Genomic DNA, 13,528 nt, shown 5'->3' on the forward strand with positions numbered 1-13,528 from the left:
CCCTGGGGCTAACCAAGGACTTAGAACAGAATAAGCTGTTGAAAAGTGTTGAGGATTGAAAAAAAAAAACACAGAAAAAAATAGAAATGGCCAATATCTAGGCCAGTCACTTGACATAGAGAATGTTATTTAATTCTTATCGCACATCCTTGAGACATGCATTGCTATTTGCATTTTGTGTGAATATGCATTTGGGTAAGTTTATGTAATCCCTCCTCTGCAGAACTGGGATTCAAATGCAGGTGTCTCTCTGCTCAGGTCCCGACTCTTCTACCCTGAAGCAGTAGTACATGCCTGGATGGAATGACGTAGGGTTGGATAAGCCACACACAGGCCACTTCCTCTCACTTACTTTTCTTTGCCTCCCACTCAACCAGGACAGTTCCCACGCACTTTTTCAAGATTCTTATCTGCTCCCACACTTGGGGAAGTTCCCAATGCAACCTATCAATCCATCACCACAAATAACACCCAGGAGAGGTGGGGAAAGGAGTTTGCCACATGGTCACTGGGTGTGAGCAACTGTTCCCTGTCCTTATGGCTTCCCACTTGTGGCTCCCACCATGGCCTGGAGTTTTGGGTGGAGATTTTTCAAATAAAAGCCCTCGGTATCTCAGGATGGCACAGTGGTGAGCTCTTAGCTTCACCAGGCTCATCAAAGCTGCTCCAGGAAGGCCAGAGCCAGACCAGAAGACATGCAGATCATCACCACGGCCCTGGTGTGCTTGCTGCTAGCTGGGATGTGGCCACAAGACGTGGACAGCAAGAGCAGTGAGTGTGGCAGGCATCACTTTATGTCTCTCTAGGGAGGGCAGAAACATGGTCAGCCCCTCTGGGGTTGGAGCAGACCTCCTTGAACTCACCAACTCAGTCTCCCCTCTTCCTATCTAAAGAGGAGGAATGGTGAACTTGGACTGGCTGGGGGTGAGGGCCAGTAGGAGAACCATGAGTTGGGGCAAACACAGAGAACTGAACTGCCAGCTTCAGTACAAGGAGGCTCTGCTTCATCCAGACCCAAGGAAGGGAACCTGTGAGGTTACTTGGGTAAAGTGGGGAGGCCCGGGGTCCAGGGGAGGGCCTGGGTGTAGCTTCCACAGCGTGAGAGACACAAAGCAGAGTCTGAAGGCAAGACTGGGCTCTAACAGTTGGCTACTCTTGGGCAAGTCACTTTAGCTCTCAAACTCTGCTTTCTCTGTCAGTGAAATGGAGTTGATTATGTCCGCTCTCCAAGGCTGTTTGGAGAGTACCAATCTAGTAAGAGGCATGAAAGGGGTTGCAAACAGAAAAACTAGGAGGAAGAAGCTGGAGGTGGAATGCAGGTCTCTTGCGGGGTGTGGTGTGGGAGGAGAATGCGCAAATGAACAGAGTGAGGGTTGGGGGCTGGGAAAGAGCCGAGGACCAGGGCAGGAGGGGATTCAAGAGATTGAGTAGGGCAGCTAGCTAGTTCCTGGGAGCTCTTCCCTTGTCATCTCATCAGCCTGGGGTCCTCAAACAGTTCCTAATCTTCCCCAGATCAGGTCTGTGACCTGTGGACCACCGTGTCCTGCATCAGACTGACCAGGTCCCCGGGGTGTGGGGCCCAGGGCCCTTGGACATGAGTATTGGGGTAGAGCCATGCATATGCGGTGAAATACGAAAACTGGAGGAGCCTTTAGAAACCAGGCTCCAAAAAGTCTTATTTTACAGATGGGAAGTCTAGGGCCGGGGTGAAGGCACATCTTCCTCAAGGCCACTCAGCTGGGGTACGGGGAGCTCAGATCTGAACCCCAATCTTCTGACTCTTTACCTAGCCCCAGAACGAGGTGGCTGATGAGACAGAGCCATGCCGGCACCCTCCGGATGTGGTCCCCAAACCAGTGCTTGTTCTGGGAGGTGTTTTTTTGCTTGTTTTTTAAAAATTGTGCTACAGGTGAGAGTTTGAGAAATGGATGCAAACCATCCTTTGTGTTCCTCTTCCAGTGCAGGTACCCGTCTCCAGATGTTGCTTCTCATTTGTGGAGAAAGAGATTTCCCTGAGGGCAATCCAGTGTTACAGAAATACCAGCTCCAGCTGCTCCAAGGAGGGCTTAATGTAAGTGATCACCTGCTCAATCTCTCCCTAGAGAACAGAACCCCGCCAGCCTGGAATTAGAAGAGTAGACACTAGATGACAGTATTTTACCGGAATAAGGTTTCTAAACCCAGAGTTGCCAGCATCTGGGTGCAAACCGCGCTTGGGCACTAGAGGGAGCACGGAGCTTCCCAGCAGGAGTGAGGAAGGATGCATCTGTGCTCCTGCAGTGACTTGTGTTTCCTGAAACTCCAAGGTGCCAAGTATTACATCCCAGCATTATGAGCTAAGAGGAAGGAATTGTTTAACAAAAGCACAAGGGGTTATTGTGCACTGGAAAGAGCAAGGGAACCAGGATTAGTTCCTGCCTCTAGATTTGGAACCCATAGTCTTGGATGACCGTGGACGGGTAACTCCTTTGTACCTAATTATCTGCGTATCCTTCTGTATTCCTTATCTGTGAAGGGGCATAAACATAGACAGCTATTCTAGAATGGGAATTTCTCATCCCACCTAATCGTCAGAATGTTTTCAGGCTCTTCAGCCCCACCCTGATACACCAAATTGAAACCAGGAGAGGGGTCCAGGAAGCTCAATTTATAAGCTCCTGGTGCTTTGGCTGTTCCCCACCATGCAAACCACACATCCTGTACAGCAACTTCATTTACAGAGGGGAGCCCAAGGCCCAGCAAGAGCAGCTTAGGGGACCTGGCAGCCAGAGGAGGCGGGGCTTGTGTGGTGCTCACCCAGTGGTGGCTTGGGTGGTTCAGCCTTCTCTCTTATTCTCTGTTCACAGATTCAAGCTGAAGAGAGGCAATGAGGCCTGCGCCTTGAACCGGGCTGGATGGGTTCAGAATCACATTAAAAAGCTGAGCCACTGCCTGCCAAAAAGAAAATGAGCAGATTTCTTTCCATTCTGGGCTCTGGAAACCACGTAGCTTCACCTGTCCCGGAACCCCCCAGTCCTATACCATTCCTTGTGCTCTGCTTTCGCTGGGTCACAGAGGATCTGCTTGGTCTTGATAAGCTGTGTTGTTGCACTTTATACATTTAAATTATAGAATTATCAACCCCCAGACCTCTGTGTCTTTTGGATTTCAGAGTGAAAACTTGATTGGCATTGAGAGGTGGAAGCCAGGGGCTAAAGGATGGGGCAGGAGGAGGGAGACATGTTGCACCTGGTGCCAGGGGAACTGAGCTAATAAGTGACTCAGTACCTCTCAGTGACTGCCTTTGTCCTGGGGGCTAAGCTTTGACTCGGGTGGTGGTGCAGATTCTCTGCCTCTAGATTTGGCTGCCAAGAGGGGTACGGTGGAACAGAAAGTTGGGGTTCACAGCTGGGTCCACATTTGGGTGCAAGACCTTCTCCGTAAGAAGAGAAAAATACACACACACACACACACACACAGGTGCACACATACACACACGCACCAACACACGAGTCTAACCCAACAGGTAAGGTCCCAGATAGACATAGAAACATTTCTCTGCCCAGCGGCCTCGGGGGATGATGTTATCACCAAATCACAGCTGCCCTAGCTGGAGGGGATCATGTGAGGTTGTCTGCCTGTAAAATGTTGCTAAACCCATTTTACAGATGAGGTGACTGAGGGCTAAAAAGAGATGCAGCAATTCAGGGGCAGATCTTGTGTTAGAGCCCAGGGCCGTTGCCTCCCAGGACAACTCCTCCAGGTGTCCCAAATTGCCAGGTGTACTGCCTGATGCAGCGTGGTACCAGATCTGGGGGACAGGCCCTGCTGTTGTCAGCAGTGCCCATCTCTCCTTGAGGAAGATCTCGGTGGGTGTCCAGGCATGGGTGGGTTCCGGGTCTGATTGAAATGCCCACCCAGCTTATCTGGAGGAGTGAAGCTGTCTTGGGAAGAGCAGGAGAACCCTTGGTGGACATATAGGAAGAGGAGGCCCGATGCCTTAAAAGGGACATTCACAAGCTCCAATTTGTACAACGTGTGATTCAAGGAAGAATAGCCAAGGAAGGAAGTATTTCTAGGTCTTGGGGTTGGCACACCTTTACCTTTAAAGGTCACTTTTAGAGGGCAAAGGTCTCATGCTATGTTTCCCTCATTCCCCATTCAATACGTCACACATCTGGCCCAGTCTTCTTAATCTGTTTCCTCCCCTCCACTCCCATGACTGCCCTTCCTCAGCCCTTATGAATGCCCTGGCATCATAACTTTACTCTTCCTGGCATCCATTCTTCCCTCTGGATGACTCAAAAACCTTCACACCTTCCTCCTGCCTTCAGAACTGAGTCTAAATTCCCCACCCTGATATTCTAATTCCTCTAGAACCTGCCCTCAACTTTCCTTTCTACATGTCTCCAACTTTTACACTCTGGAAACCCAAATCTGACCGTTTGGGGATATTCCTCCCAGGCCCTCTCCCCACATTGCCCTCTTGGACCTCCCCTAAAAGAATCTTTGCTATGACCACACTTTCCCATCCTCTAAGGTCTATTCGGCCCAAGTGCCCTCCTTCTTCCCTACCAAGGCTGAGGCTCACTAGGACTTGGTCATCTGGTTTCCCACTGGGTGTCAGGTGCACATGAAGTCTGAATCACTTGCTGCTTTGCGTGGGGAGGCATAGATTGGGGTGGGAGACTAGAGGGGGAGGGAGGGGTTTACTTTTGGCAGGAGTATGATTTTAAAGAAAGAAATGAACTGAATATGAAACTGATGAGTTGCGAGCCAGGAGCGCCCATGCTGAGGACTGGAGCCATTGTTCCAGAACAGCCTGGGCTGGTGAGGCAGGCCCTCCCTGAAACTCAGATGAGCCAGGCTAGCCTCACGGCCAGGGCCTCTGTACATCCACCATCCACTGGCATGCTCTGCCTTCCACCCACACCTCCTAGAGCTCCTACTGGTTGGAAGTCACTCCTGAAGGAAACATCACTGTGTAAGAGATTTTAAATAAAGTGTATTTTCTGTAAAATGTCAGTAGTCCTACCATTGCATTCATCTTTCCACAATAACATATTTAGCAACGCCTCACATTCACCTCCCTACATTGGGAGGATGCATCGCCTCCCTACATTGCAGCATTCCTTCATGTCCATGACTCCCACAGGCACGCTCTCAACCCATGGGAGCCAAAGAGAAACCCACTGCCAGCAGCTCACAGTGGAAGAGAAGGGGGCTTACAGACAGCAACCAACTTGCTCAACACCTTGCTTTAAAAAAGATCACCAATACTCAAATAAACTCCAAACGAGCAACAAGTCATATAATAGCCAATATTACTTAACACATAGTACATTTTGAATCACAAAACAGAATGCATCCGATTTGAAAATTGTGGTAGAAATATTCCAAAGTATAGGAGGAGGCTGGAGGAGAATGGAAAAGTCATTTCACATACTCCAGCTTGATTTCAGTGGGGGTAGCAGAGTTCAAGTCTTCAGCGTGTGAGCTTTCTGGCCCAGGTGTTTCATACAATTCTGGACCCACTTCTCCTTTGGGTCAGCACACATCTCCTTGCCCAGTTTGGTTCTGAAGCTGTGGAGGAAGGAAAGCTGGCGCAGTTAGATGGAACCCTTTGAGGGTTTACCTAGAAGATAACACACTGGGCTTTAAACCTGCCTGGCCCACCTGCTACAGGTGAAGAGGCACCCCTACGGGACAGGAAGTAGGAGGTGTGTGGACAGAAGGGGTCTCTGGAGGCAACCAGTACTCTTGCTTCCCCTGGGAAACTGATTCTGGCATCTGCTAAAGGGTGTGGGCTGGTGCCCATCCAGCAAGCAGGGCATGGGAAATTATAGGCCCTCTTCGGGCCTGTTGTGCAGCCAAAATAGGAGGATTTGCATCACATAGTCTGGTTAGATCTCATCCTGAGTAAGACCCCAGGTCAGTCTGATGTCTGTCTCCTGGGGCAGAACTTTGGACTGGGGAATGTGGGGTTGGGGAGGAGCCAGGTGAGCAGGGACTTTTCTACACACATGACAGCCTTCTGGGGACACCGGCTGGTGGTGATCCGATAGCTCTTCAGCCTTTGCAAGGAGATCTTCTTACTGCTAAATGTGAAGCAGCAAGTGGATGGGACGTTGAGTGCATCTAGAAATAGTCACAAAGAAAAAACCTTTGAGAATATGTTAGGCTTTTCTCAGCTTGAATACAGCAGGGAGCATCTGTATGGGATGCAAAGCAAAGAGGAAGAAGTAGATCTTACCTACCTCCAAGCCCAGCGCTCCTGCCCTAGACCCCGAGGTGAGGTGGGACCTGTGACATGGGCCTCAGGATCTCAAAGGCTCAGCTGCATGGTGGGGACATGTCACTGCCATCTAGGGGAGGCCACAGGCAAGGCCAGTGGGAAAGGTCCTGGGTGTGGTCCCAGATGTGCAGAGTTTGGGACGATCAGATGAGGTCAAAGAAAAGGCCCTAAATTTGGAGTCAGAAGCTTAGGTTTCATTCTTGCTCTGGGATAACCTGGAGGTGGGTGGGTAGGGTCCCTTCTGTCTCCAACATGGGCTTCAGCTTTCTATCTTTAAAATTAGATGTTATAGTGAACCTCTGAGGAGCCTTACTATTCTGGTGGGCTTAGAGTGGGGCACTTGGCTGGGCATGGCTGCTCACGCCTGTAATCCCAGCACTTTGGGAGGCCGAGACGGGAGGATCACTTGAGGTCAAGAGTTTGAGACCAGCCTGGCCCACATAATGAAACCCCTTCGCTACCAAAAATACAAAAATTAGCTGCACGTGGTAGCGTGCCTGTAATCCCAGCTACTCAGAAGGCTGAGGCAAGAGAATCGCCTGAACCTGGGAAGCAAAGGTTGCAGTAAACCAAGATCTCACCCCTGCACTCCAGCCTGGGCAACAGAATGAGACTCGATCTAAAAAAAAAAAAAAAAAGTGGGAGCACTTGGGCTTAGGTCTTCCTTGAAGAGAGAAACAGAGGGAAAGAGAGGGAGAGGGGAGGTGGGGAGGTGACAGTGACTTACCTGGCTGAGCAAGTCCCTGGGGATTGAAAGCTGCTGTTACAAGCAGCAGGCACAGAAGCGCTGCAGAGACTTTCATGTTGAAGGGTAAAAGTTGGAGATTTCACAATGTTTCTTTGCCTCTCTGCTCCTCTGGCTGTTCTGCCTGCCTTTTATAGGGAGTTGGGAGGCTTGGAGCCCTCAGAGGACCTTGGCCTGAGTAGGGTGTTGACCAAGTCATGATGAAGGGGGATCCTGAATCTGCTGAGCTGGAACTGGGCACCAAAGACTTTTCTAGGAAATGCAAGAGGGAAGCTGAGGGCGGAAGCAGCATGGCATGCTTCCTTCTGGCTGTCCAGGCCTCAAGGAACCAGAGAGGAAAAAGGGACACAGATGTGCCTCAGCCACTCACCATGGGAAGCCATCCAAGGAGCTGTTTTCTGCTTACTTTCTCTAGCAGAAAAAAGAAAAACAATGAAAATTAACTCCTGTAGAGAAAAGAGCGCCGTGCTAAGGACTCTGTTCATGTTATGTATTTAGTTTGAGGAGGTATGTACCATTATGATCATGCCCATTTCATAGATGAGGAAATGGATGCAGAGAGATTAAATAACTTGACCAAAGTCTTCTGGGAAATGAGTAGGAAAGCTAGAAGAGAAAGCTAGTCTGCTTATATTTTACCACTAAGGTAGTTTCAAACTTTCTTTTAGCTGCAGAAGTCTTTTTCCAAGTCAACTTTTATGTGGAAGTCTAATATCTGAAACAGATTAAGTCAGGTTCTGATGACAGGGGCTCCTTAAATTCCATAATATGACCCCTTCCACCCCTCAGGCCCAGAGGGACATGGTTCAAACACCTCTGACTGATGCAAGCCCCCTGTTTCCAGGAAGGACCACTGGGTTTCTGGAGCTGTTGATGGGAGGATTGGGGTGGCCCTCAGAGCAAAGAAGTGAGGTGTTTGGCCCATTCCTGGGCTCTTCCTGCGAGGGGCACATACCTGGGAGCTGGGAGTTGGGGAGGGAATGGCTTAGAATGGTTGGACATGTCCCTTCCCCACTCATCCCTAGCTCCAAGACTTGGCACAATTTTTGTGCCTTCCTGGAATACTCATCCCTCTGCATTCCACTCTAGCAAAATAAGCCCAGGGAAAGTAAAGGGAAGAAATAAACAGCTAGGATTAGAGAAATAGGAAACAGTAAATATTAGAAAGGATAGATGAAGCCAAAAGTTGGTTCTGTAGCCTATAATGAAGCTAAAACTCTCCTGAACTGACCATGAAAAAAAGAAAAAAAGAGGCCAAGGCCAGTGGGATCTCTTTAGATCAAGAGTTCTAGAGCAGCCTGGACAACATGGTAAAACCCTGTCTCTACTAAAAAAGAAAAAAAAAAAAAAAAAGAAAAATGACCCAGGCATGGTGGCACGTGCCTGTAATCCCAGCTACTTGGGTGGCTGAGGCAAGAGAATTGCTTGAACCTGGGAGGCAGAGGTTGCAGTGAGCCAAGATTGTACCACTGCAACCCAGTCTGGGTGACAGTGAGACTCTGTCCCAGGAAAAAAAAAAAAAGAAAAGAAAAGAAAAAGAAAAAAGGAAAAGGTACATATAACCAGTTGCAGAGCCTGCAGACACCAAAAAGAAAATAACAAGAACCTTATGCCCGGAATTTAATTTAGAGGAAATGGATGAATTTCTCAAAAATCTAACTCACCAAGGTGCACAAACAAATAAAAAATAGAGAGTCATTCTAAAGCTATTAAAGAAAAGGAATCAGGAATTGAAAGTCTTCCCACAAAACATTCTCTGGGCTCAAAGGGCATAAACAGCTAATTCCTCCAAGCATTGAAGGAAGCAATCATTTCAATCTTGTGCAATCACTTCTAGAGAATATCAGAAGATTGTACATCACTCAGTTCATTTTGAGTCCTACCTAACTTTGACACAAAAATGTGTCAAGACCCACATGGGAAAAGGATATTATAAGTTTGTCCCTTCAGACACACATTCCATTCTTTTCCATTCTATTCTCTGCCTTAGGAAACCAGTCTTGGTGGGTCACATCAGTGAGGTTGCTGGTCTTCTAGCTTCCGACTGGGTTTAGGCACAAGGGAGCTTCTGAGGACATTAAAGCAGGGAGAAGAGTTAAGTTGAGATTCTTCTTCCTATGTTGTCTCCCTGTGTTCCTCAACCTGGATATATCCCTCAACTAATGGTTTTAACTTCTTTCAAGGTGGTTTCTCTATGACTCTCCTATCTGGGTTTGCTGAGCTACCCCTGTTCTTTCTTTTAGTTGTAGGAGTATAATCATGTTCTTTTTAAAAATATTTTATTTTAAGTTCCTGGATACATGTGCAGGACATACAGGTCTGTTACATAGGTAAACATGTGCCATGGTGGTTTGCTGCACCTGTCAACCCATCACCCAAGTAATAAGCTCCACCTACATTAGCTATTTATCCTGATGCTCTCCCTCCTCTCACCCCCTGACAGGCCACAGTGGAATAGCCAAGACAATCTTAAACAAAAAGAACACAGTTGGAGGTATCACGCTACCCAGCTTTGAACTATACTACAAGGCTATAGTAACCAAAACAGCATGGTACTGGTACAAAAACAGACACATAGACCAATGGAACAGAATAGAGATCTCAGAAATAAGACCACACATCTACAACCATCTGATCTTTGACAAACCTGACAAAAATAAGCAATGGGGAAAGGATTCCCTATTTAATAAGTGGTGCTGGGAAAACTGGTTAGCCACAGGCAGAACATTGAAACTGGACCCGTTCCTTATACCTCATACAAAAATGAAATCAAGATGGATTGAAGACTTAAATGTAAAACCCCAAACTATAAAAACCCTAGAAGAAAATCCAGGCAATACCATTCAAAACGTAGGCACAGGAAAAGATTTCATGATGAAAATGTCAAAAGCAATTGCAACAAAAGCAAAAATTGACAAATGGGATGTAATTAAACTAAAGAGCTTCTGCACAGCAAAAGAAACTATCATTAGAGTGAACAGACATCCTACAGAAAGGGAGAAATTTTTGTAGTCTAACCATGTTCTTAATAGCCTAAGGATACTAAACACCCCTGTGGTCTCTCTTCACTCACTTATGTCTTTGTAAATAGCTTCTTTACTAAACCTTTCTCCAAGTCTTCCATTTTAAGTGTTACCTATTTCTTGCTGGGACACTTACTGACATTGAATTGGCCCCATAAAATGGAACTTCCAAATGGGATTCTGGGATTGGGTTGCTCATATATTTTAGGTGCACCATGGAAAGGGGCACAGGAATAGGATCTGTCGACATCATGATTACTTTAATTACCACCAGTAGTAACATGGCAGACTACTTTAACAAGCCTGCCAGGTGATCCTGAAATACACGAAAGTTTGAGAACTATGGGATTGTAGCACGCCCTACTGTCATCACTGATTTATAAAGAATAGCCCTTACAGAGCTCTTAAGCATCCTGCCCTCCTCCCACAACCACATCGAAACATTTCTTAATACCTCGATTGAAGGGAATATCCCCCTGGGCCTCCCAGAAGCTTGCACATAGATAGACTAGATCCATTCCAACAGATCCACTTCCCTGAGTCTCTGGATTCTTTCCTAGCATTCCAGAGAATTTCCGGCATTTCAACTTCATTAACTGCAGGCTTCTTATTTTTTAATTTTTAATTTTTGTGAGTACATTGTAGGTGTGTATTTTTATGGGTTACATGAGATATTTTGATGCAGGCATGCAATGTTTAATAACTACATCAGAGTAAATGGGATATCCATTGCTTCAAGCATTTATTGTCAGGTTGTTTATTTGAAGGTTTGCTTCTTTTTTGATGTAGGCACTTAGAGCTACAAATTAATCTCTTAGCACTGCTTTTGCTGTAACCCATAGGTTTTGGTATATTGTGTTTCCATCATCATTTGTTTCAAGAAATTTTTCAGTTTCCCTTTTAATCTCTTCATTGACCAACTAGTCATTCAGGAGCATACTGTTTACATTCCATGTGTTTGTAGAGTTTCCAAAATTCCTCTTGTTATTAACTGCTAGTTTTATTCCATTGTGTTCAGAGAAGATACTTGATATTATTTCAATTTTTTGAATGTTTTAAGACTTGTTTTGTGGCTTAACATCTGACATATTCTTGAGACTGATCTATGTGCTGAGGAGAAAAATGTGTATTTTGCAGCAGTTGGATTAAATGTTTTGTAAATATCTATTAGATCCGTTTGGTCTATAGTGCAGATTAAGTCTGATGTTTCTTTGTTGATTTTCTGTCTGGATGATCTGTTTCAGTGTCTGAAAGTGGGGTGTTAAATTATCCAGCTGTTATTCTGTTGGAGTCTATCTCTCTCTTTAGCTCTAAAGGTATTTGCTTTATATATCTGGGTGCTCCAGTGTTGGGTGCCTATATATTTGTAATTGTTATATCCTCTTGCTAAATTGACCCCTTTATCACTATATAATAACTCCTTCTGTCTCTTCTTTCATGGTTTTTGTCTTGAAATTTATTTTGTCTGATATTAGTATATCCACGCCTGCTCTTTTTTGGTTTCCATTTGCTTGGAGTATCTTTTTGCATCCCTTTTGTTTTCAGTCTTTGCATGCATTTATAGGTGAAATGTGTTTCTTGTGGGCAACAGATCATCAGGTCTTGCTCTTTCATCCTTTCAGCCACATTTTATGTCTTTTGATTAGAGAGTTTAGTCTATTTACCTTTAATGTTATTATTAATAAGTAAGGACTTACTCCTGCCATTTTGTTATTTGTTTTCTGGTCTTCTCTTCCTTCTTTCTTTCCCTCCTATCTTCCTTTGGGTGAAGATTATTTTCTCTAGTGGTATCACTTAATTTCTTGCTTTTTATTTTTTGTATATCTGTTGTGTGTGTTTTTAGATTTGAGGTTACTATGAGAGTTGCAGATAATGTCTTATAACCCATTTTAAAAAATTGATTACAATTTAATGCTGATTACATAAACAAAGAAAAAGCTGATAAAACTTATACATTTTAACTTCATCTCCTCACTTTTTAACTTTCTGTTGTTTCTGTTTATATTTTATTGTACTATCTGTGTCTTCAAAAGTTGTTGCAGATATTTGGATCAGTTCATCTTTTTGTCTTTCTACTTAACTTATGCATAGTTTACACACCAATTACAATGTTATTCTGTGTTTTTCTGTGTACTACTTTGGTGGTCTTGGGTAAGATCCAGAAGACTTCTCTGGACTACCAGGCAGAAATTCTTGTTCTTTTTTCTTATTTTGTCCCAAACAAACAGAGTATCTCTCTCTGTGCTGAGATGCCTGGAGCTGGAAGAGAGGTTACACAACTACCCCCGTGGCCACCACTGCTGGGACTGAACCGGATTGGACCTAAAACCCATATAGTACTTGGTCTTTCCCAGGGCCAGCTGGAACCACTAGCTGACTACCGGCTATGTTCACTGAAGGCCCTAGGGCTCTACAATTAGCATGTGGTGAAGCCAACCAGGTTTATGTCCTTCCCTCAAGGGCAGTAAATTCTTCCAGGTCTTAGGCAGGTCCAGAGATGCTGTCCAGGAGCCAAGGTCTGGAGTCAGAAACCTTAGAAACATACCTGTTGCTCTGTTCCACTGTGGCTGAGCTGGCACCTAAGCCACAAAATGAAGTTCTTTCCATCTTTTCCTTCCCTTTCCCCATGTAGAGAAGTCTCTCCTCATGTTCACCACCACCACCACAGGCCCATAAGCAGTAATGCCAGGGTACCTCCAATGTTCATTTGAGTCAACTTGTGGTGAATGCTGCCAGGCCTGGGACTCACTCTTTAGGGCAATGGGCTCCCCTCTGGCCCAAGGTAGGTCCAGAGACACTGTACAAGAGCCAAGGCCTGGAACTGGGGACTCCAAAACCTACTTGGTGCTCTTCTCTACTGTAGTTGAGCTGCTAAACTCAAGACAAAGTCCTCTTTACTCTTCTCTCTGTTTTTCTCAAGCAAGGGGGCCTCTCCTTGTAGCTGTCATATCTGGGAATGTGCTGGGTCACACCTGAAGCCAGTATGTCTCATAGTCTCACTCAAGGCCTATAGCATGTACTACCTAATTATGGCTGCTGGTTATTCAGTGCCCCAGGGCTCTTTAGTCAACAGGTGATGAATCCTGCCAGGACTGGGTCTTTCCCTTCGAGGTAGTGGATTCCCTTCTGCTCCAGGGTATATCTGGAACTATCCTGGAGCTAGGCCCTGGAATGGACACCTCACAACCCTTCCTGATGCCTTACTGTGGCTTCCTACTGTGGCTGAGCTATTTAGCATCCAACTTGTAAGACAACTTTTTTTTTTTCAATCACTCTCTTTACAAGTGAAAAGAAGGGGTCTCTTTCAGAGCTGCAAGCTGTGCCACATGGGGTTGGGGAGGGGTAACATAAGCACTCCCTTGGCTGCCCCAGCTGGTGTCTCACTAGGTTGCATGCCACCCACCAGTTCAAAGCACTAGAACTTGCCTAGAAAGTGCAGTCCTTGTGGCCTAGACTGCCTTCCAAGTTTATTTAGAACAATTTAGC

At 45.9% G+C, this 13,528-nt stretch overlaps 2 protein-coding genes across 2 annotated transcripts; one reads left to right on the forward strand and one right to left on the reverse strand.

The window, feature by feature from the left end:
• The first annotated feature begins 623 nt into the window (after nt 1–623).
• CCL1 (C-C motif chemokine ligand 1) lies at nt 624–3,126 on the forward strand. The gene is made up of 3 exons (XM_017890875.1): nt 624–771; nt 1,960–2,071; nt 2,847–3,126. Exons 1-3 carry the CDS (start codon nt 696–698, stop codon nt 2,947–2,949), a joined length of 291 nt encoding a protein of 96 aa, XP_017746364.1. The 5' UTR covers nt 624–695; the 3' UTR covers nt 2,950–3,126.
• Nucleotides 3,127–4,967: 1,841 nt separating this feature from the next.
• CCL13 (C-C motif chemokine ligand 13) lies at nt 4,968–7,231 on the reverse strand. Its single transcript, XM_017890874.1, has 3 exons — nt 7,002–7,231; nt 6,003–6,117; nt 4,968–5,562 (listed from the first exon to the last, which is right to left on the reverse strand). Exons 1-3 carry the CDS (start codon nt 7,075–7,077, stop codon nt 5,457–5,459), a joined length of 297 nt encoding a protein of 98 aa, XP_017746363.1. The 5' UTR covers nt 7,078–7,231; the 3' UTR covers nt 4,968–5,456.
• Between the last annotated feature and the right edge of the window lie 6,297 nt (nt 7,232–13,528).

The sequence above is a fragment of the Rhinopithecus bieti genome, unplaced genomic scaffold (genome assembly GCF_001698545.2).
Source record: "Rhinopithecus bieti isolate Rb0 unplaced genomic scaffold, ASM169854v2 scaffold_19652, whole genome shotgun sequence".
NCBI classification, from domain to species: domain Eukaryota; kingdom Metazoa; phylum Chordata; class Mammalia; order Primates; family Cercopithecidae; genus Rhinopithecus; species Rhinopithecus bieti.